This window comes from Sciurus vulgaris (assembly GCF_902686455.1).
Source record: "Sciurus vulgaris genome assembly, chromosome: 4".
Taxonomy (NCBI): domain Eukaryota; kingdom Metazoa; phylum Chordata; class Mammalia; order Rodentia; family Sciuridae; genus Sciurus; species Sciurus vulgaris.
The window spans coordinates 13,490,963-13,516,790 of NC_136464.1; the positions used below are offsets into that span (position 1 = coordinate 13,490,963).

At 49.4% G+C, this 25,828-nt stretch overlaps 1 protein-coding gene across 1 annotated transcript in view; it reads right to left on the reverse strand.

Annotated features, from left to right (window-relative positions):
- Nucleotides 1-23,876, reverse strand: part of SLC18A2 (solute carrier family 18 member A2) — a 36,513-nt gene extending 12,637 nt beyond the window's left edge. The window contains exons 1-13 of the mRNA XM_079138747.1: nucleotides 23,795-23,876; nucleotides 23,322-23,456; nucleotides 21,534-21,888; nucleotides 13,187-13,245; nucleotides 12,871-12,954; nucleotides 12,519-12,611; nucleotides 11,689-11,778; nucleotides 11,556-11,599; nucleotides 11,424-11,484; nucleotides 9,416-9,511; nucleotides 1,022-1,100; nucleotides 809-860; nucleotides 150-213 (exon numbers count right to left, since the gene is read on the reverse strand). Of these exons, the coding sequence (XP_078994873.1) occupies nucleotides 150-213; nucleotides 809-860; nucleotides 1,022-1,100; nucleotides 9,416-9,511; nucleotides 11,424-11,484; nucleotides 11,556-11,599; nucleotides 11,689-11,778; nucleotides 12,519-12,611; nucleotides 12,871-12,954; nucleotides 13,187-13,245; nucleotides 21,534-21,888; nucleotides 23,322-23,442 (1,198 nt within the window). The 5' untranslated portion in view covers nucleotides 23,443-23,456; nucleotides 23,795-23,876. The remainder of the gene's footprint in view (nucleotides 1-149; nucleotides 214-808; nucleotides 861-1,021; nucleotides 1,101-9,415; nucleotides 9,512-11,423; nucleotides 11,485-11,555; nucleotides 11,600-11,688; nucleotides 11,779-12,518; nucleotides 12,612-12,870; nucleotides 12,955-13,186; nucleotides 13,246-21,533; nucleotides 21,889-23,321; nucleotides 23,457-23,794) is intronic.
- Between the last annotated feature and the right edge of the window lie 1,952 nt (nucleotides 23,877-25,828).

Genomic DNA, 25,828 nt, shown 5'->3' on the forward strand with positions numbered 1-25,828 from the left:
CAGGCCGTCACTGGGCTAAGCTGCCAGTAGCCTCTGCTCAAACTTCTAGAAATTTAGGCTGAGAATTACAGTCTACTTCCTCTACCAGAGTAAATCTCTCCTAGAGGTAAATAAGTGTCAAATTTAGGCACAAGCCTCAGGTGACTTACCAATTGCAAAACCAACTCCAAAGTTGGGAGCTATGAGTCCATAAATGTTTTTTGCAAAAGGAATCTGTAAGAAGAAATGAATGTCATGATAAAATAACAAGCTCTCCAACTCCAAGTCATCTTGAAAATTTCTTAAACATATTTTCTCTGGGCCTGATGAGGCTGTTCCCTTCACAAGGAAAAGGAAGACAGGACTTGTCATCCCAATCTTTTAAACAGGTGTCTGACTACCATGAAAAACTAGTCAACTGCCATCTGTGAGGGATCAGCCGAGCCCACCCTCAGTGTCTGACAAGGACAAGGAGGTCTCATTCGCGATAGAGATTGGCCACTGGTAGATGTTCTATTCTAGAAAGATATCCTGCTGTTGTCTCAGGCTAGTTGCTCTATCATGTGTAAGACATGGTCATGTTTAAATAATGGAGAGGGGGATAAGGCAAACTACATAATAAAACATTTTAACTCCCAACATAAAATTATACCCATTGGAGAGACTTGTCCAAAAATGTTTAAGATGATGAAAAAAATAGGATAAAATGAAACTGACAGAACTAAATATCACCAAACTCAAATTCCTGTGACGTTGCTTGGTAAGTCTTGCCCAAAACCAGTCTCAGACTCAGACTGTTCCCATTTGTCAAATGCCATCTTTTACTCACACATAAAATGCTGATTCCAACAATTATCATTCCTAGAAGAGCACAAAGCCACCTATCAAAAGAAAAAGCACGTCAATAAATGAACACAGGGTTTTTTTCCCAAATATTCATTTTAGAAATCAAAATGATTATAACATCTAAGGCAGAAACAGAATTGTTTTAAAAGAACCACATCGGTATAACAGAAAGAAGGCTGTTTTCATTTAATCTTACCTCCCCATTTTGTGTGCAAGTATCCCAAAAATATTGGTTCCAATGAGATAAGAGATACTTGCCGGCAAGAAAGCAACGCCTGTAAATTTATGAAAAGGACACCTTATCAGTACTGAGAGCAGTCACATGTTAGGAAAACTAATAATCACAGACACCCCAGTGTTGATTAGAGCGGACGAAATGAAGCCCCAGGGCCTGCGCCGAAGCAGCTCATATCCGGCAGCCGGCGGCTCCAGTCTGGACCGCACATGGCCCATCTGTCCCACAGAGCTGCTGAGACACTCCAGAGATGAAAACCATCTCTCTATCCTCGGCTTCATCTGTCTGGAGCAGGATTACATGTGCACTGATACACACAGCGCCCAGCTGCAGGAGGCCAGCAAAGGTGCCTGTGTGTTCCAGGCGTCTACGTACGTGTCCTGCTTCTCTTCTCAATTTTGCATATCAGAAGTAAAACACAATCATTGGAAGTATTAGGGAAAGTTGAGCAAAAAGAAAGCAGTTAAAATTATCCAAACCCCATTTCTCTTTTCCCTTCTAAGTTTGTGCATGTGCGCGCGCAGGATTCTGTGCCCTCAGATGGGGCTATGCTGTGCCTACTGCTCTGCATCTGCTTCTCTGTTAGCTTTATGAACAGCTTTACATGTCAAAAACAAAACTACCTGTGCGCTCACTTTTTGCAGCAAAGTCATGTGACTGACAATTTTGTGTCCTTGGTCTAATTGCTTGCATCCCCTGGGTTCTGATTTCCTGCAGGTGGGACAGTGGCTGCCTTGAACATGCTCCCGCACTGAACAAGAAGGCTAGTCAAGACAGACAGGCTTGGCTACCACAGGCTGTGTCCACCTCAACTCATTGTCCACTATAGTCCCTCTTTAAGAGAGACTATTTTTCAAACTCTTATTAATTTTAGGACTTTTTTCTGAAATCAGATAAACTTGATTCCAAGCGTTGTCCACAAATGGTAAAAGCTTCCCTGTTCTCAATCATAATGGCCTCAGATACCAGACTCCGTAAGCGCCTGCTGCATTCCAAATGCAGAGGAACTGAGGCCTTCCTGGTCCAGGCAGCTCACCAGCACACAAATGGACAAGTGTGATCTTGTCCCTTTAAGAATAGGGCACTAATGAAAGCCATCAAACCCAGAGAAAGGTCAGTCCTCCAAAACAGTAGGGACTTCAGAATGACGGGTTCCATGAGCAAAATCCGAAACTAAATCATTCTAGGCCTGGGATTCTGGGAAATAATAATAAAGAGCAATCTCACTTCATGTTCCAGGGAATCATTTCCATCACACTTGGCAATATACAGTGGCCAAATAATTGCTCAGTGTAATCTGATTCAGCAAACATTTACTGACAGCCATGTGCCCAGCACAGCACTGGCCTGCAGCAGAGGCAACAACGGTGTGGCTCCTGTCACCACGAAAATGTCTTTGAAAGAAAAAATCAGATGATGTTTGAACAGAGACATGCTCTTATTAAGAATGCAACAAAAGCACAGGCACCATGATCCAGGAGCCCAGAACCCACAGCTGGCCAAGCTCCCCAGAGCAGACGGAATCTACACCTGGCCTCCGAGGTGAGCGGCCGACTGCCCACACTCCAGAGACTTGGTCTGTGTACAGAAATCATGTCATTCTGTGTCATGATAAGTGACCCTGGAGCCAGGGAGGAGTAAATGAAGGAAGCAAGAAACGATAAGAAAAATAACAGCACAAGTCCTACAATAAAGAGCCAGCGACGCTCAGCCCCTGAGTCAGAGAAACCAACTGAACCCTGGAGTGGGGAGGAGGCTGTGGTGACCCGCAGGGCCTAGATCACATCAGAGAAAGCAACTGCCACTCTATAGACAGTTACCACCCTCAGGAACCACAGCTTCAGTATTGGAAGATCTAGGTTTTCTAGATAAGCTGGAATTCTGGATTCTTATAGGAAATCTCTTGATTTTTTAAATGTTGGTAATTCATTCTTTAAAAACAAACCCCAAGAAGTCTACACTATATCAGTCACTCAAAAAAACCTATTTAAGAGATGAATTTGGGCCACAGATAGTCCACTGTAATGTCTGGTCAAATGAAGTAGCTCACAGAGCTCCAGAGCTCGTGGTGGGGACTCACTCCAGAGGCAGAGCCTGGATGCAGCGCTGAAGCCACGAACCTCAGGCAGGGACATAGATTAGCTCCAGCAGAAGCCACAGAGCCGCCACACCTCCCAACCGGCCGAATGGGAAGAGTTCACACATAGGACCAAGGAGCCAAAAGACCCTTTCGCCCACAGACAGTAAGGGCTGTACAGCAAACTCCATCTCATGAGTTTCAAGCAAAAAGCACTAGATCGGTAGGCAGGAAGTAAGGTTTTCACTTCAACTTGAACTTGCTAGCTGAGGCCTGAACCTCTTAGAACTTCAACCTCTTAGAACCCAAGAAAGAGCCATAGGCAGCTCCCATCGTGCACACCTCACGGTGTGGTTTTAAGGATCAAATGGCAAGGTGTACTACGTGGCCGTTGGCAAACAGCCCTTCCAGTCTGATTTCAGTGCCCTGTCACTCCATGCAAACCCCAGCTCCCCATCTTCTACCTCAGCCTGCTGGCCCTCCTCATGCTCCTTCCAGTGAGCAGGAACCCCCCACTTGTCCCCTGTGCCCTAGCTTAACAGTGGCTCACAGGAGGTACCCAGGGCATTGGCCATTGAGAGGGAAGAGCCTGCTAGCACCTGCTCTGATATTGCTCGGCACCCTCTGCTCACCAGGGCTCCAGCCTGTCCCACAACTTACAGAACCACAGAATCCCAGAACTCAGTGTCTCAAGTGGCAGCCCATAAGGGCGGGAAGCCCTCAGCAAGTGGTGGACAGAGGTGGTCATCTACCTTTGCTCCAAGACTCAGAATCAGGGGTCTTTTCCAGCCATTTCTCAGATAGCTCCAACAACTAGGCAGGCTTCTGGACACAAAGCCCTGAACTCTCCCTGGTCACACCCACCCGTTGGTCCTGGTCTGCATCCAGAGTCAACAGAAGATGGCTCCAACCTTGTCCCAACACGGCCACCAGCACACGAAGAGCGAGACCTGGCTGTCCAAGTGAAAGGCACCAGGGCTTTGGATTCTTCACCAGTACAGGGCTCCCACCAGCTCCCCTCTCGGCAAGTTCAAGTTCTTTCTCTACTTGGAAACATGATGCCTAAAGCTGACCCAACCCCCAAGTTCTTGCTGGCTACACACATGAGCAATAAGCATGTGTGGAAGAAAAGAAGGACCAAATGTGTCCCATAGGCTTTGTTTCCCAAGCTCCTCAGTCACTCTGCTCCTCCCTGTTCTGGCCTCTCAGGGGCCCCCTTGTCACTAGACCACAAGGGGCTCTCCCACCAGGCCCCCCACCTACTCTTCACAGTAAACTTTTTCCAGTCGTAGGCAGGATGTGATGCTACCTTCTCATCAAAGAAACTGCACCATTTCCCTTCAGCTCTTCTTTTCTGCCCATGGAGATCTGTGACCTGCTGGCTGATTCTATATCCCTCCCAAATTTCTGTCAGCTAAAAACAAGAATTTTCCCTGGGGCTTTTCAGAATTCAATGAAAAGTGTTGGCTGGGCCTGGTGTTCACACGGTGCCCAGGGCACATGCATAAGCCCCTCCTTCTGTAGGCCGCTGCTGTCCTGACAGGGATGCTGGTGACTTCTTCACTCATCTTTGGTCATGCCAGAAATTTCACCCCTGGCAGCTCTTCTACCCAGCCCCATGCTCTACAAAGAGTCTGGCCCCACCTGTAGCCATGACCAACAGACCAGGTAGAGCTGGAAGCCCAGGAGCCAGTGCTGGATATGTAGTCCTAGAAGTGAGGCAGGAAGCGTGCCCTTGGGCTTCTTCCCAGCTCCAGATGAGCTGTCCCCAAATGTCCATCCTCCCAGGGGCTGTGCTTGGAAGTGAAATGAGACAGTGGTCTTAGGTTGCCCTGTCCTAGGGGAGGCTTGCAGGCTGAAGCCTCACATCAGGGACCCACAGGATGCTGGCAGACCTCTTGTCCTGGATCCCTGCTGGATGGGCACAGGGCATGCCATGAGCTCACAGCTCGCTAGGAGCAGAATGGCCCCTGTCCCATTCAGACTGTGCCCTGCTCCCTCCCACACGGGATCACCACATCTCATACAAGACAAACGGGCTGGAAGAAGCAGAAGAGTGAGTTTGACTCAGCCTTGCCTGGGCCTACGCTCCCCCTTGGGGGTTTATAGGCCTCACCCTGAATTCTGAGTTCCTAAGAATCAAGGTGTCTGGGGAGGTCATGTGACTAGAACTTCAGGTAAAAAGAAAACACCACGCAAGGATTCTCTCTCCATCCTGTCAAGCATCGGGAGTTTGGGGGGCAGGCCCACAAGGGAGTCCTCTGGAATATGGATATGCTCTCCCCTTAACCTCCCCTAAAAACTACGGCCCAAGAAGAGTAACCCTGTGTTGTCCACACAGCTCCTGGGATCATCTGGCTCTGACTTCGGTCCTTCTCCAGAACTGACAATAGAGGCAGAATGGCTCCCGTCTGTGGGTTGAGAGAGGCTGGGCCGCAGGGCAGCTGTTGGGCTCCTGGGGACTGGCTATGGCCTGCAGGCACTGGTCCCTCATTCTGCATTTCCCACAGTGTCCTCAGGCCCTGGGGTCTGGGGGGCTGCAGGAGCCATAGGCCCCAAACTTCAGAAACTCTAGCATGTTCAACCTGTAGAAAACAGGAGGAGAAACTGGATTCGCTCAGAGAAAGATGAGTCTGCCTCTGAGGCAAGTGGGAGGAACTTAGTGGCGGAAATGTGCGGCACTGGTCAGTGGACACTGGAAGGGCAGGTGGTGAATCTGCAAGGTGATCTCCCCATGACATCTGCAGCCTGTGCTCTGCTGTCTCACTCATGTGGCCCAGGGCTCCGGGCTGACCTTACAGACTTTACAAAGGAAGCCTTGGGCTTTGGAGAGGACAAGAGCGGAGCAGCTGGAGTGCCCTGCACGTGGCCAGCCATATTCAATTAGGATCACGAGTCAATTAAGTGAAACATGGGAGACAAGGGGAAAGTTACAGCCCAGAGTGTGCAGTGCAGCGCAGGGAACGTGGCTGGGCTGTGCCTGCCCACCTGAGAGATGGTGCCTCCTGAGAACACCTGAGACCCAGGTCCCCAAGGACCAGACGGTAGGAAAAGCTGGAGACACTTCTGCAAGAGCAGCAGCAAGACTGAAATGTCCTCAGCTTTTGCAAAACCACTCAGCACTAAGCATGAGAGGCAAGCACCCTTCCTGCAGAGCGTGGTGCTTTCCCCAGGACCTTGAAGGTCCCTGGATTTCCTCTTCTGTCTTGACTGCCAGGAAGTTCAGAGATACATTTTCTGCCTCAGAGATAGCCTCCGCTTAGCTACAAGAATCCTCCTTCCTATGGGGGAATAACTCGTTATTTGGGGCTTGTTTGGGGTTTGGTTTTGCGACATAATTCACATGCTGTAAAATTTGCCCTTGACAGTGTACAGGTCAATGGCTTTGGGGATATTCACCAGGTTTTCCAATCACCACCACCAACTGAAACTACAAGACTATGATCACCCCAAAAAGAAACCTCACACCCATCAACAGGCCCTTCCCATCTGCAGCCCCTAATTCAGGACTGCTTAAGGATTATTTGGTGAGAGAACAGACCAGAGAACAGACCAGAACCTGAAGGACTAGGGGGTTGGGTTCTCAGGCTGGGCCACGTGGTGGAGCCAGGCAGAGCAGGGCACAGTCTAAACCAGGAGACAGGAGCTTCCAAGGAGACACCCCTGCAGAGGGCTGGATGCCCAATGACAAATGCAGGCGGCCTGCAGAAAGGCTGAGGGCATAAGAATGCCAGCGAAGTCAAAGCTGAGCCTTCCCGAGATCTTCCCATGAGAATTCAAAAAACTATGAAGGAAAACAAATCCCTAGGATGGATAGCAATCGATTCTTAAAGAAAACAGGCAACCTACATCAATAAGAAAATTGGCTAATAAACCTATTATTAAATGAAATTAAAATGGGCTCCTCTTTCTTACACATTTTAATCACTGGAAAAGATGGAAGACCAATAACAGCTGTGTTAATGCACTGCCAGGTACTAAAACATCTATTTGACTTTTAGGAATGTGCCTGACAGATATGTCTCCAAACATGAAGGGGGTGCAGATGACGGATATTCCCTGCAGTATGGTTTCTAATGGCATAAACTGGAAGGAATCCAAATGCCTGACAATAGGAACTGGTTGAAAATTTATGGCACAATCTTAAACAGAATGATAGTCACCATTAAAATAAATGATGGCCTTGCAGGTAAACAAGGCAGATTGAATCTCTGGGATATAGTCCACTTCTACCCAATCTCTATTTAAGTGTTCCTAAAAGAATAAATGAAAGTTCTAGACACACATCCACCCACTCCTCCCCAGGCCAAAGACAGGATGGGCCGGGAGAAGCAGCAGAGGGGAACGGTGGTGGGGACACAGAGAACACTGGAACCTGCGTGTGGAGATGCCAACAAGAAGCAAGAGCCCTGTGCCTCATAATCCAGAAGGTTCAGGAGTGAGACATGAGGTGCTGAGGTCAGCTGGGGCTGTGAACGGGAAGAGGGTGGGAAGGCTGCTTTGAGGGCAGCTGGACCTCCAGCCCTCTAGCCGTCATCCAGGTAGGATGAGGTTCTCCAGAGAAGCTAAACAGGAATGTTAGGATCCCCAAAGACATGGGCAGCATGGAGGCAAGGGACAACAGAAGCTGAAATGGAGATTCAAAGAAAGTCCCCACTGAAATGACTAGGGGTATCATTTCAATAAGGATCACCTTACACACCCAACACTCAATGTATCTATAAAAGGGCTCTTCAAATTGAAGACAGGAAGTTGGGCACAGCAAAGCACAGCTGTAATCCCAGCTACCCAGGAGATGGAGGCAGGAGGATGCAAGTTCAAGATTAGCCTGGGCAATTCAGCAAGATCCTGTCTCAAAATAAAATTTAAAAGTCTGGGGATGTAGCTCAGTGATAGAGTATTAGTACGGATAAAACCCTGGGTTCAATCCACAGCATTCAGAAACAAAATTAAATGTGATAGCATCAACTTTAAAATTTTGATAGTTTAAAAGATAAAAGATTAATAAATTAAGGGCAAGAAAGGAAAGATAAGAAATAAAAAGAATAAAACATAGAGGTCCAACATCCAACTAAGTGGAACAAAAGAAGAAAATGAGGAGGGAGGGAGTTAATGAGAGTAATCATAGAAAAAAGCTTCCCCAGGTGAAAGGGCTCTCAGCAGACCCCACCACCCAAAGAGGTCAAGGTCCCTCCGGCTCCCACAGAGAATCAGGATCAGAAGAGCCCTGGCCTCCTCAGCAGCAGTGCTGGATGCTAGAGTACAACAGAACAGCGGCCTCGAAACTGGGAGAAAATGACAGCCATGATGAGTGGCAAACTAAGTAAATCAAGGGGAGGGTGAAGACATCTGCAGATATGCAGTCTCCGAATTTCCCACACCATGAACCCTCTGTCCCAGAGCTGCTGGACAGCACACTTCCACACGATGAGGGAGTGGCCCAAGAGAAAGGACAGAGGACAGAAGAACATAGGAAACAAAAGAGAGGCCCGGGATGGGGAGCAAGGCCTGGAGAGCACCACGTCTAGACCAGAGAGCCGGGGCAATGGCCACACACGAGCAAAACCGCAGAAAGGTGAGGTTGGCCGATGTACTTGACTGCATTTAGAGGACCTTTCGACTCCACCAGAGTCTAGAGGGTAGCTTCATAAATGCTACATAGAAACCTAAGAAAAATGAAAAAGCAAGGCACTGACTAACTTCAGGAAAAACAAGTTTGTAGAAAGAAAAAAAAAAATGTAATTGAAGTACCCCACAATGCTCAGCTTGAATCAATATTTACAGCCACAAAAATATCAATGCTGAATGTCAACAACATCAAGCTGCGATGCTTTACAGTGGTACCCCCTTCTCGGGAGGAAATGTTCCAAGACCCTCAGTGAATGGCTGAAACTGCAGATATCACCAAATCCTACATATATAATTTTCCCTACGTAGGACATGCATACCTATTCCAAAGTTTACAAAATAGTCACAGTAAAAATTAACAATAATGAAATAAAAGAATTATAACAATTTAATAAAAGTTAGGTGAATATTCTTTATATCAATCTCAATCTCATATTATCCTTTCACCTTTTCACTTGAAGCATTCATCAGGGATGATACAAAACCCAGAGCTGAAACAAACCCCAAAAGTCACCCTAGACATTGACTCTAAGAGCAGTTAAACAGAAGCAATCACTGTATCATCCTGGTTCAACTCAACAGGGCTGCATGATGTGACCCACTCTGGGGATGTAAGTTCTAGAATCCAAAGAGACCACCCCAGTCCTTACCCAGCTGCCACTTTCGGGAACACATGGTCTCCATCATCCAGATGGGCAGGGCCGGCTCCAGCATGGCGATCCCCATGTTGGCGAAGCAGATGGAGCCTTTAGGGAGGTAGAGGGTGAGTGTGCTTTGACTTCAGGTCCTGAGTGTCTGCCGCCATCTCGCCAAACACAGTTGGACCCTTATGCGCACCAGCTCACATTATCTAGAATTTCTCCATAAGGAAAAGATGAAACAAGAAGCCGAAGGGCTAACAAGGGGTTTTTTTGTTATTATGATTTTAAACAAGTAGAATCCCAGAGTCACGAAGTATAGAACTGGAGGGAGCTGACTGGTCATTTGATTCAGCCTACCCAATCTATTAATGAAGGAACCTGCCTGAGGCCACCAGCCGCCAGCAATTTCCAGGCCACACATGGTGTCGGGCCACCTGAGCTCCTGTGACTATGTTTTGTTGTGCAATGAACATGGACATTTCTAATGACTCTCTGAAATGCCAGAAAATCCAAGAAGGATCCCAGCACAGTTAGCACAGGTGTGCTATGGAGGGATTTTTAAAAATCAACTAAGCATATAAGGTATCTGTGCAAATATTATCACTCTGTTAACCAATCCTTTGTAAACAACAATCTGGAAAAAGACACACACAGCAGTCTCCACCATTCTGGGAGCCTCCTGTGTTGTGTTCCAGGAACCTATAATTTACTAGAACAAATTCAAAGAACTCTGCAATCGTGAAGAAGTCACATACATAATGAAAGATTTTTTTCATTCTCTGTGACATTTAAAGGCAGAACACAGAAATGATTGGACTCTCCTCCCACCTACCTTGCTCCTAATTCCCCTGTCCCAGAAATGGGGTCTGACAGTACCAGGTATATCTTTCTTTCCTTTCATGAATGGGGTCCAGGCAGTAAGATTTCAAGGAGTCCTAGGCAGGTAGACCAGGTATGCCCAAGGTTCACAGAGTCACATCTCTGGGACCTGGTCCCCTGCCATACCCTCCTCATCTCCACTTCAGTGGCTCCAGGAAGGACATCTCAGGTCTGGGACACTGCCTGCACTAGCCGGGCCCCACTGCATGAAGAAGTCTCAGCACTAGCTTCCCAACTCTCAGGCTACAAAATCCAACAGCAGCAGGGTTAAACAAACTAGCCCTTAAATGTCCTTAGGCAGGATGAGGCCAGGCACCCCCAGCCCGCCCGCTCAGAAAAATCTCCCCATAGCTGGGTGTGATGCCTCATTGCAAGAGAGCAGCAGCCAGGCCTGACACCTGACACCAGGGCCCTACTGACCTTGACCTCAGACCCAGGCAGCACCTGCATGAGCCTGGTTCCTTGTTAAGCAGCCCCAGACCTGGTAGGAGGTGATCCACTGCTACCTGGACAGACTGGGGGGACAGCTGCTTGGATGAATGCAGCCCTTTCCCCGTCCCTGGAGTCATAGAACCCTAGAGCTTTCTTCTAACCCACCTAGGCCAAGAAACCAAAGGCATGACTTTTCACTAAAGGGTGCTTTCTGCTGACCTGCCTGCTGCCCCACAGGGATGTGCTCCTGCAGGAGGAGAGGGGTGCTCTGGGCCCTCTGGGCCACTCTTGGTCACTATTCATCCACACCAAGGAGAAGCAGAATGCCCACTTAAGATCCCTGCAGTGCGAACCCTTCCAGAAAGTTCAAGGCCAAAGGATGATGGGTTTGACAGGAAGGGAATGAGCAGGCTTAGCTTCAAACCAACCTCTGAGGCAGGGCATCCCCATGGCATTCTGTGACCCCAGCGCTCTGCAGAGCACACTGCATACCATTCAGATTTGCCCCAAGTAAAAACCAAAAATGACCTTGTCTAAGGGTTGGAAATCAATGACAGAAGAAAGCCATTTCCGGAGACTTATGACCCCTCTGCCTTTGGGTTCTTCTATTGCCCTACATTTCCAGCAGCAATATGGAAACTGGCCCCTGCCACCCACCCCCACCTCAAGGGTGTGGCCTTGACTCTGAAGAACCTGGGAGCCCCACCTGCAGCAATGAGGATGTACGGGTCCTTCAACAGGGTGGTTAGCGGTGTCCCCTTCTGACTCTGTCAAGCAAAAATAGGGGTTAGAACAGTCACTGTGGCCACAGCAGGGCCCTCGCTCCCCAGCTGCTCACCTCTGGCTGCACCCGGGACGGCTGGAGCACAAAGAGCTGAACAGCTACAAGGGAAAAACAGACGATCCTCTTTCAGGAAGCACCCTGTGGATGCCACAGGTCACAGCTACCGTGCTCACAGGGTGTCACTCACCTCCATCCAGGAGCACCAGGGCAGCCAGCACCAGGAAGGGAGCCGTCTTCCCCACAAACTCATACAGCACGCTCCCGAAGGGCGGGCCCACTGCGGGAGAGAGCGGCATGCCAGCCTCGGACGCCTCGCCCCAGACCAGAACGTTTCTTGCATTTCTCTCCCTACTCTGCTGCAAGAGAGATCTGGGGCACCCACCCTACATTCTGTGTAGTTAATACCAAGTTGCCTCAGCAGCTTCCTCCTGCTGGATTTTCACCCGAGAGTGGGGAAGGGCATACCCAGCAGGAAAAGGCCAGGGTGGCCAGGACGGGAGCCAGGGTTCAGCCCAGGACGGGGCACCTGGGCTCCACTGAGCCCACCCTGGCAGATGGGAGCCACAGCTCCAAAACGAAGCCAAATGTCAGAGAAGTGGGAAAGCATCCAACCCTCCCACAGAAGAGAGATCTGTCCCCTGGCCCGTGAGGTCAGCCTGGGAGGGCAGTCTGGGGAGGCAGACACAGAAGGTTGGAAAGTTCTCTCAGATAACTCAGAATGCTTGAGAGGAAGGGGTCTACAGACCCTCCTGCTCAACCCTTTCTTTTTCATCAGGACCAAAGTAGGCTTGGGAGGCCAGAGAAGATCAGGTCCCCCCAGCTCAGGACTCCTCCCACCACCTTCCATAGTCTCCCAGAAAGCAGGAAATAGAAAGGCAGGTGGGGGGCAGCTGGGGAATCTGTCAGTGTGAACAAGGACTTGTTCCCACTGCAGCCAGGCCCACTGGGCAAGGACAGTCACTGCCCAAAGCCAGACAGGCCCCACCTGCCCGCAAGCACCCACGGGGCCTTACCCACCTAAGACCCCCATGGCCAGGCCTCCCAGGGCGATCCCCATGGCGTTGCCTCTCTCCTCGTCGTCTGTGTACACACTGGCCAGCATGCCCATCCCTAAGCAGAGAGACACGGTCAACGGGCTCTGCAGAGCAGTCAGGCTCCGTGACTCACCCTCCTCCCCAGCCAGACCAGTGATCTCCCAGAACCTGCGAGATCAACTGACACAGAAGACCAAGTGGAAGCCAAGAAGGAGGAGGGCCCCTTCTCTGGGAATCCCCCCACCACCCAGCCTTGAGTCCCCAAGTTCAACAAACTGTGCACAGGCTGCAGGACAGTGCTGGGCCTCTCCTCCAGCAGCTGTTGCCACACCTACCGGCTACAGAGGAGCAGGAGGAGCCGATGCCCTGCAGGGACCTGGCGATCAGCAGGAAGGCATAGCTGCTGGAGAAGGCAAACACTGCAGAGAGAAGAGCCAGGCCAGCCATCAGGGCCACGGCCCTGGGGCAGGATGGGACCTGTCCAACAGGGGCATTCGAGGCCCTCCCTTCTCCACAGGGCTCTGGCTCCAGGGGGTCCCCCATCCACTCCTGTGTGTAACACGCCCCAGGTTGGATTGTGATCCTCAGCTCATGGGAACCATAAGACTCATCCTGAGACCCACGCTCAGAAGGCAAACATGAGACACTTACTAATTGTTGAGATAAACATGATGCAGAATCCAGCAAACATGGGGATTGGATAGCCGATTCTGCAAAACACAAGCACGGGAAGATCTGGTGACTGCTGGGTGTTTTCTTAAGGCTTGATACTGATTCTCTCCTGGTTACCCTTGGGGATCAGACAGATAAGCACTTGGTCGGCTTTTCTAAGATTTCATATCCTCAGTGCTTCCTGTGTGACCTTTCAGTGTTTGGCTGTCTTGGAACGTGAATATATTGTAGACTGCCACTCTGAACAGAGAGTGCTCTGGAATAAATGTCAACACAGTAGAAGCAAGTAGCCCAGAACATATCCAAAATACACGGTCCCTATATACACCTTTTTTTTTTTTTTTTAATCCCTTTAATTATAGTCTTTGCTAGAACTTCCTCAAGGGGACCAACCGCCATCAGCTGACTCTGGTAAAAGGCTATCAAGTGCTTCAACTGGCAGCAGAGACCACACTGTCTGGGAGGCATTAAGAAGCAAGGTTTTAAAACCTGAGGCCACCTAAAAAGACAGACCTCATGTTTCTGCACAAAAATTCCAAACCCAAATCTCTCTCCAGGAAAGATCACCTCCCACACAGGGCTCTAGATGCCTGCTGACACCTGGCCCCACCCTTAACCCAGGCAGGTCAGCTCTCAGGCCCAGGAAGAGACTACCCCTATCTCCCTGACCAGAATGTAGAGATGTGAAAGATAAACTGTCTACCAGGTGCCTGGAGCACAGAACGCGCTTCAGACATTTGTTTCCTCCCTCTCCTCCCTCTGCTTTGCCGGGCTAAGTCGAGAGCTCCCTGCTCTGCGGCAGGCCAGGCAGATGCAGGCAGCTTCCTGCCCCTCCGTCCTGAGCAGCAGGGGCCCACACTGGATGAGCCACTGCCCTACTGTAGGCTTATTCCAAACCGCGACAGCCCAGGGCATCTCTAGACCTCTTCTCCCTCCATCTCTGGGCCCTGGGAACCTGGAAAGGGACCAAGTGAACCCAAGAAGGTAGAAGGACAAAACATGATGAGCCCAGGCACGCCTGAGGCCCAGGCTCTTGTAAAAAGTCACAATCACTGCATCTTCATTAAAAGGTTGCACCCAACCCTCCAAACACTTAGACCCACCAGTTCAATGATTTCAAGAAAGCACAAAGTCACATCCCCATTTTACAGATTAGGAAACTGAGGCTTGAAGAAGTGACTTGCCAAATGTCACCAGTCTAGTTTCAATTGGGCCACTAATTTCCCTCCAGTCTACAGTTTTTCCTTTGGTGGCTTTTCCCAGGTAGGTAAAGGGCAGAAGTGGTTTTAAAGTGGTTTCCAAAAGTTCCCCTGACTATACTCACAGTTTTTAAAATGGCTTTGTGTGCTTCCGGAAACCAAACACCAAAAATATAAATAGCCTCTCAAAATTGTAACAGATTTCCAGTCGGTCAGTCCCACTCCCGGGAAAGATTCCCTGATGTGAACTGAGATGAGCTCATAATTCACAAAGGGGGCTCCAAGCAAATCAGGTGAATAGGAGAGACATGGGGATCCTGAACTGTAGTTCATACGGCTGTCACAGGGCAGCGTCTCTCCCCTCAGCCACCCCAGCCCTGCCTCTGTGCTCCTTATTCACAAGGACCAAAGACACCCGACCCGGGTCTTCCTCGGCATTGCTGGGCACTGAATAAGGAAAACTTCAAGAGGCTTAGCAAGAACTCACAGGCAGTTTATTTTCAGCAACTGTGACACATCTCGTGGAAGAATAGACAGCTCACAATGCCCCTGGCTTCCCTGGAATAAAGGCAGGCCTCCTGTCCCTTTCAACACACACTGGGAAACCCAGCAGCTGAAGTGCCCGATATGTGTGTCAGAGCACTGGAATTCGGGGTCACCTCCCTTCACCAGTTCTTCACTTTGGTTATTTATAAGGCCCCAACCGGGAGCCTTGTGGCCACATGAGACATTTCTGGTCCCTTTGCAGACTGCAGGCAGAAGTTCTGCATGGTTTCAGGCCAGAACTCAAGAAAATGCACCAACCTATTGGTGGTTCCCAAACCATCAGCAATACCACAGCCAGTCTTCCGTGGCCAACAGCCAAGGTCCCATGGCAGGACACAGCTGGGTTGGCTGGAAGCCACTAAGACCTGCTCTTCCCAGGAGGCTGGGGCACTTGGTGACTGCAAGTGTGAAGGTGGGTGGCCTGGGATTCTCAGTGCAGTTCCTTTGGCCTTTAAACCTGCTTTCCAGCAGCCAACGCTAGGGCTCCAGAGGAAGTAACCACCCCAAACAAACATGCTAGGTCGCTCTGGCATACAGGTGGGTATGCCTGTCCCAGGGAGAGATGTTCCTAGTGACGGTTGGGACAGAGGGTGCACAGGCTCACTGGGTCACACGGGGTCTTTCCACCAAGCCCCAGGCTGCATTTCTTTAGAAACACTGCAATGCTACCCACTTTCAATTGCTCTGGTTTTAGCAGAGCCTTCATGGAAGGGGTGCGTGCAGGGCTGGGTGGAAGCACCACCGGCCAGTCCGTAGCCTCATCCTCAGGGAGATGGAGTGGCTCACCTCAACTGTGGAGCAAGCCAAAAGCTACCTGCCCGCCAGACACACACCTGTAGCACCTGCGGCACTGGCCAAGCCACTGACAGGGCTACCCAGTCGCCAGTGCCTGGCAGCGTCTTTACCTGGTCCTCAGCCCCAAGGCAAATAAGACCTGACAGGTGGCTGCTGGGTCACCACCCTCAGACTCCTCCAGCCCACAGACTGCACGCTCACCTCAGAAGGAGGGTCATCCATACCCTTAGGTCTGTGGATAGTGGGCAGAATACAAAAGCCCTTTGTCTTTCCCTAGTGTCTCCAAATGGACAGAAGCTCAGCTGACATTAGTCATGACCATCTGAGTTGGCCTCTTATCTGGATTCAATGCCATCTCAATTACAGCATTACTAGCAGAGCTAGACCTGATTCAGAGGACCTTTAACCACGCGTCCATCCTCTATGAGTCATTCCAGCCCACGGTCACCCTCTAAGAGTATCAAGGAGTAGCTACCCCAATTCGAGTCAGAATAAAAATTACATATCAGATCCTAGGAAAATACATGAAGACAATCAAAGTTATGCTAATTATATATACCTAGTCAGGGGAGAAATCCCATATGTCCCTTAATGGCCACTGACAAGTGATATTTATTCTCAAATGCTAGCAAGCAGTTTCTCTTTGTCCTAGAAACTAAGGGAGACTATTCTCAGCTTGCAAAGGCCACCTTTTCTTCTACCTTGGGAAATGATAAAAGGAAGGGCACAAAGTAAGGACCGGCAGGTGAACCATTACCAGATAAGATAAAGGGAGCTGCTCCCTTTTAATGATCTCAGATCACGCCTAAAAGGTGGGATAGGAAAATGGATGTCAGGGAGCAGAATGAAATCTGAAATTTTCTTGGATATAATAGGAAGTTTGTCAGTCATTTATTAAATTAAACAAAATCCTCAGGTTTAGCCCTCAGGTTGGCTGGTCTTCTGCAGCTAGAAGATGTAAGCAGGGATTTATGTGCACCGCAGATGACTGCCCTTCCTGTCGTGGGCCCTGTTCCCAACACCAGCTCAATTGCCCTCTTTGCTCCCACAAGAACTGCTCTAATTCCACTGTCGTTTATTCTGATTTCAAAGCAAAGACTCTGTCATACTGTACTTTTAATATCCCCACAACACCTGAAGTGGGGGATCCCTTTCCAGAACAGCTGGTTCCCCTGTTCACAGAGAAGCTGAATAGGTCACTGGTGATTCTTGCAAAGCCCACTTCAGAGAAACTGGCTGAAGCTGGAGGGGAAAAAAAAAAAAGCCAAGCCCAGTAGATTTCAGAGAGAAGTCACGCCCTGTGACTTCCTCCTTTTCATTCAGATGTTAGCTAAGATTTGCGTGGAAAAAATAACTGCTTTCAAATACACCAGGTAACTATGGAAATAAATTAAGCCACTGACGCTGGCTTGATAAAAAACAGACCACCCAGATAATGACACCGAGGAGGAAGCCAAGGGAGACAGCCCCCAGAGACGCAGTTAACTCTTTCCCAAGCCAGCTGGATGGTCTGGAATATCTTTTGGTTCTAAAGCTCAAACTATTAAACTTTACACTAAGCAAAGGAAGACCAGGATGCCACATCCTTAGCCAGGGACAGCCCAGTCATAGAGGACACGGTTAGTATGCATGAGGCCCCAGGATCAACTTCCAGCACCAAGAAGAAAAGAATAGAAAAAAGAGCCATATTTTGGCCTGAATTATGGCAGAGAGAAAGGAAAACTTGTTTTCACATGGTCTGTGAACACTCCTTTCTAAGCCTAAATTCACTTCTGGACCAAAGGATGGCAGGTGTCACTAGTGTGATTATGCCACCTCCTGTTTTCATGGCCACAACTGTGAAATGAACAGTTCAAGTGGCATTATCAAATAAGCCACATGAAGCTCCAAGATGGAAACAGAGTTGAGTAAGGCAGCCTCAGGCACTGAAAAGTGCCTAGCTGTGTGACAATTATATACCACAGAATTAAAGGCCCTTTATTCCTTATCTGGTCACATATTTTCAGTGGAAATATAGTAACCCAAGAGTCAACAAAATAACAATTTGTATCAGATTACAAGCCAAACAGACATTTAAATACTTCCTAAGACTGCTACTTTGTGTTCTCAGAGTTTGGCCAGAGACTCACCCCAATACTTAAAACAACAGACAAGCTGTCCACCTTTTTGGCTCATCTGATTACAGCCACTGAGGAGCACCATCATGACATGAATACAGGGGTTGGGCTGGGGCCTGTGTGATGCTGGTGTCTCATCTCAGAGTGGCCCCCCTTAACATGCCGGGGGCTTCAAAGAGGAGCGGCTCCTACCAGTCTGACTCTAGGCAGTTCCCTGAGTTTGGGGGAATTTACAAGTCTGGACTAGCTCACATTAGGAGCTAGAAAAAGACTATTTTTCTGGAGCCAGAAAAAGTCTAGGTCCAAAGAAATTTGGCTGATTTTTTTCCAAATTCTCTGCCCGCTGATGAAAACTCCCTCCACCTTTACCTATTCATCATGGTACAACCAGAAAGGGCCCAAGAAGATGCAAGAATGACAGATTTTTTTTTAAGCCTGTTTTCTTTATTTTCAATAGCTAAAAGCACAAGCTGTACAACGGTAAGCAGGTAGGAAGAACAGGAGGGGAGAGAACACTGCCTGAAACAGGGACAATGTCTGGAGGTGGGATTAGATGCTACAGCTGTGGGCAAAGGCTTTCCTCACAGAGACTTAGAGAGTCCATCTTTACTGAAAGCAGTGACTCTTTACTTAGGCCTGCAGGTGCCGGACGGTAAGTAAAAGCAGGAGAAAGCTCAGTGTCCCTGCCTTGACTTGGTCTTCATTACCTTAAACTTGGGTCAGATCCTGCTCAGCTCTGCAGGCAGACACACGGATCATGTGAAGAGTGCTCATTTAAATATTAAAACACGAGGTTGACTAGCCCTCTATTCACCTCTCTGGGTCCCCCTTCGAGACTTATTTAAGATTCACAACATCCCATTCCAGACTGTAGCAGGGGTGCCTAGAAGCTTCCAGTCATTGCCCCCTGCCAGGATCATGGGTCTGATGGACAAACACCCCCAGGAACAAGTGAAAATCACCCCCTCAAGCAGTAGGGACTTTCCCAGAGTCCCCTTCAGAACCAGAACTGAAATGATGATCCACCAGACTACAGTTTGGCCAAGACAACTGAATGATGCAGACCTCTGTCCCTTGTCCCACTTTTTCCTGTATTTAAACTTAAAGTTCCTGTCAGCACCCCAAACAGGGCGGAGATGCTGGATCTCATCTTGCCTTCGCAGTGTGGCCATATTGACTAAAGCTCCTTTCCTGCCTTTGGCCATGACCTCTTCTGTTGCAGGCAGTGGCCAGACCTGTTGTGTTGGGACCCTGAAGTCAAGGACTCCCATCACATTTCTCCTCCCACTCTGCAAACTCCTTTGCCCATAAAATCCTGGGACAGGCCCAAAAGCTTTCGTGAAAGTCTCTGCAAGTTCCCATGTTCCATGGTTTTAATTTCTCGCTAATCAGGAATATAGGAGCCAATCTTAAAATGCTGTGTAAGCACACTTTTTTTACTTCACTGAAAACATAAGTTATGCATGATGGTTTTGCTCCTCTTTTAATCAAAAACACTAACCAACTTTAGAATGCTGTTGTAAATACGTGTGTTTATAAACAACACAGAAAATGTGAGTCATACCTCCTCTTGATAATTAAGGATTTGTCTGGCACAAATTACATCAAAAGACTATCTGCAATGGCTCACAAGGACAGAGGGACCTGTCCTTTCTGTCCAAATGGAATGTATTTGTCCTTTCTGTGCTAGTTTCCATCTGAACTCTGGAGGGAAGCAGAGTCCCAGAGTGTTTAGAGGAACCATAAATCCCCAAATTCACATCTACTGGGCTTAGAAAGTATCACGATCACTCTGAAGGGACAACAGAATTTACTCAATTGTTTTGCCTACATCAATATTAAAATTTATTTGAATTTCTACATTACGGGCAGCACTGGATGCTAGTGATGGTTTTCTATCTGCTGGGTAACTGGGGAAACGAGTTAAGGGTTACAATTTTGCTCCAAATGATTTCTAAACTGGATCGCCTACTACAAGAATAGACTAAATTTCACAAGTCACAAGACAAAAGTATTCTCTTGGAAGTCAACTTTTTGTCGCCCCAAACTGGCTGCAACCTCAAAGCAATAGTAGGAGAAAGGTCTCCACTGATTATATTCCTTGTGGCATAAGCAGAACATCTTAAAAACAAGACAGGGATTCTTAAAAGGTTTTTCATTGGCCATTTGCATTTGCAAAATTAGAATACTCACATCATTTCAGGGCATTTCCAAGTATTACACCCAGTGTTAGTGACATTCCCATCCATGAGACTGGCAAACCATTGCTACAATAACATCCTCAATCTTCACATATAGTATTAGGGCTATTTGCTCTGCTAGAATACAAAACCCTGAGCAGTTTTCTGTAATTATGTCACATGTATTTTAAGAAGCACTCAGCCTTGAAGGAAAAAAAAAGGAAGGAAGGAAATAATTCTGCAACTTCTGAGGTATGTGTTTATTCTTCCTGGAGAACAGAGGAGTGGCAGAATGTCACCTCCATAATGGTGCTTCTTGGTGGGCTCATAATCAGCCCGTGGCAGGATTAATTGAGTATATTTTGTGGGAGCTTTATAATCCTGCTCTGCATAGATGAGAGGGCTGGCCACGGCCTGGCATGGGAAACATGAATTCAACGGCACTACTCAGTCTAGAAAATTCAACTGCAGTTGGAAATGTACTCCTATGCACTTCACCAAGAGGCCTCACAGTCTCGCCTCGGGGCCTCTCCCATGGAGCCCTGCCCCCTAAGTTCACCTTCCCCCTCCATTTCCTCTTGACCCTCTTTAGTCTGCGTCTCTGGGACAGCTCTGGGACTGGCTGGAAGGTCAGACTCTGGGCACCCTCCTCTCTGCCACTTTTGAATATGCCTGTGGGGCTACTTGTTCACATGACAGCCTAATCCCAGTCGCTCCCACTTCTTGAAGCTGACACCTTTGGTGACAGTCCCCATGTCCTGTGTTATGAGCCCCCAGGTATCAGGCAGAACTGGGCCATCTCAGCTGTAGAAGAACAAATACTGGATGGCCACCAGCAATGGAGAAGTGAACCATTACTCCAAATAACGCAGGGGCAAAACCATCTAGAACACCCGTGTTCGTATAAAGCTAGTGTGGGCAGCTTGGAACTCCAGACAGCAGCCTCAGTTCTCTTCCCCTGTGCTCATGGACACAGCTCAGTAAGGAACAGAGTGTGGCCCTGGGCATCAGTTCAGAGTTAGTTCTGTGCACTTGTCCCCAGACTTTCCCCACACTCCCCACTTGGACAGCTACTAGGTCCTTTGCCACCTCAGCTTTCAACAAGCAGGTGCTTAACCAGAGGCAGAAGACAAGAGAAAGTCACAGAGCATATAGGATCTGATGATGGCCATGGTGACTGCTGAGTTCTTGCTGCCCAAGGGTGATTGTGCCAAATGTAATTAAGAAACTCGGCATTTAGACAGAAAAAGTGCTTTGTTCTCTTTATTCTGTCTCCTTTACTATTTTCATACTTTCTGAACAACAGAGGGAAGAGGGAACAAGCGGGAAGTCCTGGTTGGCTGAGGATGGAGAGGTAAAGGTAGGGAGACTGGGTTTCCCCAGCCCACATGCCACTGATTAACTTGGACCCACGAATAATCAGAATTGCACGGGGAGATGAGAATGGAGTGACAAAACAAAAACCCTTGACCAGCATCCCGTCACCTACCTGTTGGTCAGCAGGCCTATGAAAGGGTTGGTAAGGAGCTGGATGGTGGCTTTGGAGGCAAACAGCAGGCCAACTTGCACGTTTTCATTCAGAAGGTCTTTGTCCTCACTGGGACAGTCAGAAGGGGCAGTGGACTTGTTGGTCGCCATGTGCTGTGTGGTGGCAGCTCTATGCAGCTGTTCCCCATGAAGGTTTCGGGTAGCATTCCCGGTGACCATGGTAGAATTGTCATAATAGGAGAAGATGCTCTGGAAGCTTCCTGAGGTGGAGGCTGTGAGCGCAGGCCTGGCGGTCTGGATTTCAGTAGCATTTTTCTCATGCTTAATGCTGTATAGGTAACTAGGGATGATGGGGACTGGGACAAGAGCAGAATAAGGTGATGACCACCCTCAAAACTAGTGAAACTATGGTCAAGTCAAAAGCCAAATGAGACCCAACAAGGGGACATATCTACGCCGGAAGCAGGACCACCCTGCTGGAACAATTTCACATTGCTCAGTCCCCGAGAGAGAGAGAGAGAGAGAGAGAGAGAGAGAGCAAAGCCCCAAGACGCCCTGGGAGTTCTGTCTACTCTCAGGGGCAGCTGCTATGCCAAAGTGACTGGTCCCAGAGGTTTTGTCATTTATGGGGTTTCTCATTATGGCTTTTCTTCAGAAAAATATGTAAAAGAGCAAATTTTGGGCTGAAGCCAAGTCATTACTGACCTGGGATCAACCAGTGAGTGCTTCTCTGAGAGGCTCAAAAGATTTGTAAATGAATGAAGCAAGGAAACAGGAATCCAAATTTCATGACACATCTACATATCTTAGAAAAAATAAACCTGCAGGAAGCAACAAATTGGAAATTCTGCAACAGACTGATTTCATCTTCCTGTGAGTGGGACTCTGCAATTTGCCATACCACCTGTAAGATTTAAAAATTCTGTACACTTTCACAAAGGAAAACTATGTGATACAACAGAAGCTTTGGGCATGTATGAAACAAAGCATTCAAGACAAAGGCAAGCTGTGCCTGAACTGGCATGAATGAGCTCTGATACTCCTGAGCTGAAAACCTGCCTGATGCTCTGCGAACTGTCCCAAGAGACCCTGAATACGGGGAGAAAGGAAATAACTCAGCACTTAAAGAGTTTGAATAAAAATGGATTTTTTCATTTGCTGCAAATTGGGATATTAAGGATAAGCTTGCCAAGTTCTCTTCTGTTAATAATGCTAATTAAGAGGTCTGATTTTCAATTATTTAGTTTTCCAAAAATCCATCACAGGAAAAGGGATTGATGCAATTGCTCTTACACTGCGTGCTGAGATGTTTCCATTTCAAGTCATTCACTGATACATTTAAATGTCACTTCCTTTATTTTAGGAAGGATTACACCAAATTATTAGCGCACCTTTCCCCTTAGCATAATTATTCTAACGCATTATTTTTAACTCGGGAAATTGCTCCTCTTTCATAGAAATCCTTTTTTTCATCGCGGTGAAAGTGGGTAAAGGGAAACAAGAAATTATCAAGAGGAAACATAAGTTTCGGGTCTTATCGGATGTCGCAGTTTTGACCTGACCACCAGGAAAGCCAAGCCACAAACGCAACTCCTCCAAGTCCAGGCACTGCAGTCTCTTAGGAACTTTTCTTTCTTTCTTTCTTTCTTTTTTTCTTTTCTCGTTTTTCTTTTGCAAAGCGTGTTTTCCAACTTTCCCGGGCAGGCGCAGAGCTCCGGGACCGCAACCGCGAAGAGGGCGCCCAGGATAAAGGCGCCAGGAGGGCGGGGGACAGCGGGGCGGTACGTACCCACGACGGTGAGCAGCATGTTGTCCAGCAGCAGCGCGAGGAACACGATGAACAGGATGAGCTTCCGGGAGTGGCGGCTCTCCTGCAGCCAGCGGAGCGGTGCCAGCTCGCTCAGGGCCATGGCTCGGGGCGCGGCTGCGGGAGCCACCGCGGTGAGGGCGGAGCGCTCAGACTGAGCCCGGCTGGGCTGCGAAGGGGCGGCTGGCGACGCCGGCCAGCGCCCAGCCTCCGCTCACCTGCAGCCAGCTCGTCCCAGGAGCGCACGCCAGCGCCGTCGGGGACCCGACCTGGCACCCCTGGGCGCTGGCTGTCCGGCTCCCCGCCGCGCCCGAGGGTCCCCTCTCTTCGACTGCGGGCTCGAGAGCGCCCTGCGCCCCGCTTCCCGGGGGTCCCTGCAGCCCGCGCGTGTGGCTTGGGGGCCTCCCGCCCTCTCTCCTCCGCGCCGCGCTGGGGACAAGGGCGGGCAGGCGTACCTCGGGTCGCCTGCTGCTCCTGCCGGCTCCTCGCGCCCGCGCCTCCCGGCCGACGTGGGCTCCGTCTGTCCGCGGCTCCGGGTCGCAGTCTCCGCCCAGCGCTGAGCCGCGGCGCTCGGTTTACCGGGTCCGACTCTGACGTCACGGCCGGCGCGAAGTGGGGCGGGGGGCTGGGCACCCGGCCTCCTCCCACCCCACGGCGTCGCAGGCCGCGCGGGAGGGGCGGCCGAGGCACCGCCACCACGGGGACCTGGGCCCGGTGAAGCGGTAGGGGTGCAGAAGCCCGGGGCGAGGGATCCACGGTCCCAGGAGAAGAGTCAGGGACCAAAGGCGAGGAGGCAGGGTCTGTGCTTTTTTCTGACTCAAAGTGGCGACCCTAGCTGCTCTGCGCAGGTCCTCTGAGCCTTGGTGTGGATGAAGTGGCCCAGGAGTACGTGAAAGAAGGCGGTGGGGGAAGTGCCATCAAAGGGAGCCTTAGGTGTTTGTTGGAAGCCAGGGATGACCTCTCCTTCCCAGGCGTTTTGGTTACTTACCTTTTTGGTCACTGTGACCAAAACTTAGAGGAGGAAAATTTTATTTGGAGTTTATGGGTTTAGAGGTCTGGGTGCATAGACGACCAACTCCATTGCTCTGGGCCTAAATGAGGCAAAACATGGGGTCACAACCTGGTGGAGGAAAACTGATCAGCTCACTCGGGGTCAGGAAGCAGAGAGAGCAGGAAGGGGCCTCGGGTAAGATGCAGCCTTCCAGGACACACGCCAGTGCCCCACCTTCTCCAGCCAGCCCCACCTGCCTACTGTTACCATCCAGTCCGTTCAAACTAGGATCAAGTGATTAGATTACAGCGTTCACAGTCCAATCAATTCTCATTCCTGCATCAATACAGGAGCTTTGGGGGACACCTCCTATTCAAACCCTAACACTCGGGAAGCTGTCTCCTGCAACCTAACATTGCCTATCTTCCCCCACCTCTGCAGCCTGATGCACATTCCCCTTTGGAGTCTTTGAGCCCTGGGAACCCTCAGGCCAGTGACACGGAGATGGGACAAGAGTACACCTCTCAGTGTCAGCCCACAGTGAGAATGGGAGTGGAGAGGACCCCAGGCCCTTGAGTTCCAGTCTTAGGAAGTAGGAACAACAGGCCTGGGCCTCTGGGGACACCAGGATCACCTGGCTACAGGCAGATGAAGCTAATTAGTGCCTTAAAGAAAGGCACTCCTCAGTGCTGTGCCTGGGGTCTGGCTAGAGGTAGTCAGAGGGACACAGTGCCTGTTTGTGGCTGAATGCAAGCTCTTCTTACTACCAAGGGGTAAGAACCCCCCTTGGATTTCCAAGTCCTTTTACAAAACGGAGAACACCCTCCCCCTCCAACACACACACTTATAGCGAGAGCTTTGGAGGCCCGTCTTCTGGGTCAGAGGAATGGGAGAGATTTTCTTGGAAAGCCACTTAGAATCAGTGTTATCCTGTCACAGTCTCCTGGCAGAGGAGTCTGACCTTGTTTTATTAATGTTCTCCTGCTGTCAGCTGGAGTCTGCTCCGAGCAGCAGTGTGGTCTGCAGCCATCCCCACTCTCTCCGCCTCCTTCCTTCCCATTGCCACTGTCCCCCACGTGCAAGAAAAGATGGTTGGCTAGGTAAGTAGGTCAGTGACATAGGTCTCCAGGCAGTCCCAGCATATATGTGACTTAAATATTAAACAGAGAAGGAGAAGGAAAATCGTGTGGCAGGAGAAAGCAGATGGCACAGAGCCGTTAAGATGGCCTTGGAGGGAATCACATTCGCGGAGTGCCCCCAAGTGCTAGGTTTGGAGACACAGGTACCCCAGGGACAAAGAGGCGTCGTTTCTAAGGAGTATTGCCAGGATGCCTGGGTCCCAGTCTGCTACTTCTTTGGTGAGCACGGGCAGCTTATGTATCTATTCCATGCCTCAGTTTCCCCATCTCTCAAGTGGGAATATTAACTGGGTGGTCATGGGAATTAGCAGGCATGAGTGGGCATCTCTCAGCATGGTGCCTGCTCACGGTGAGAGTCC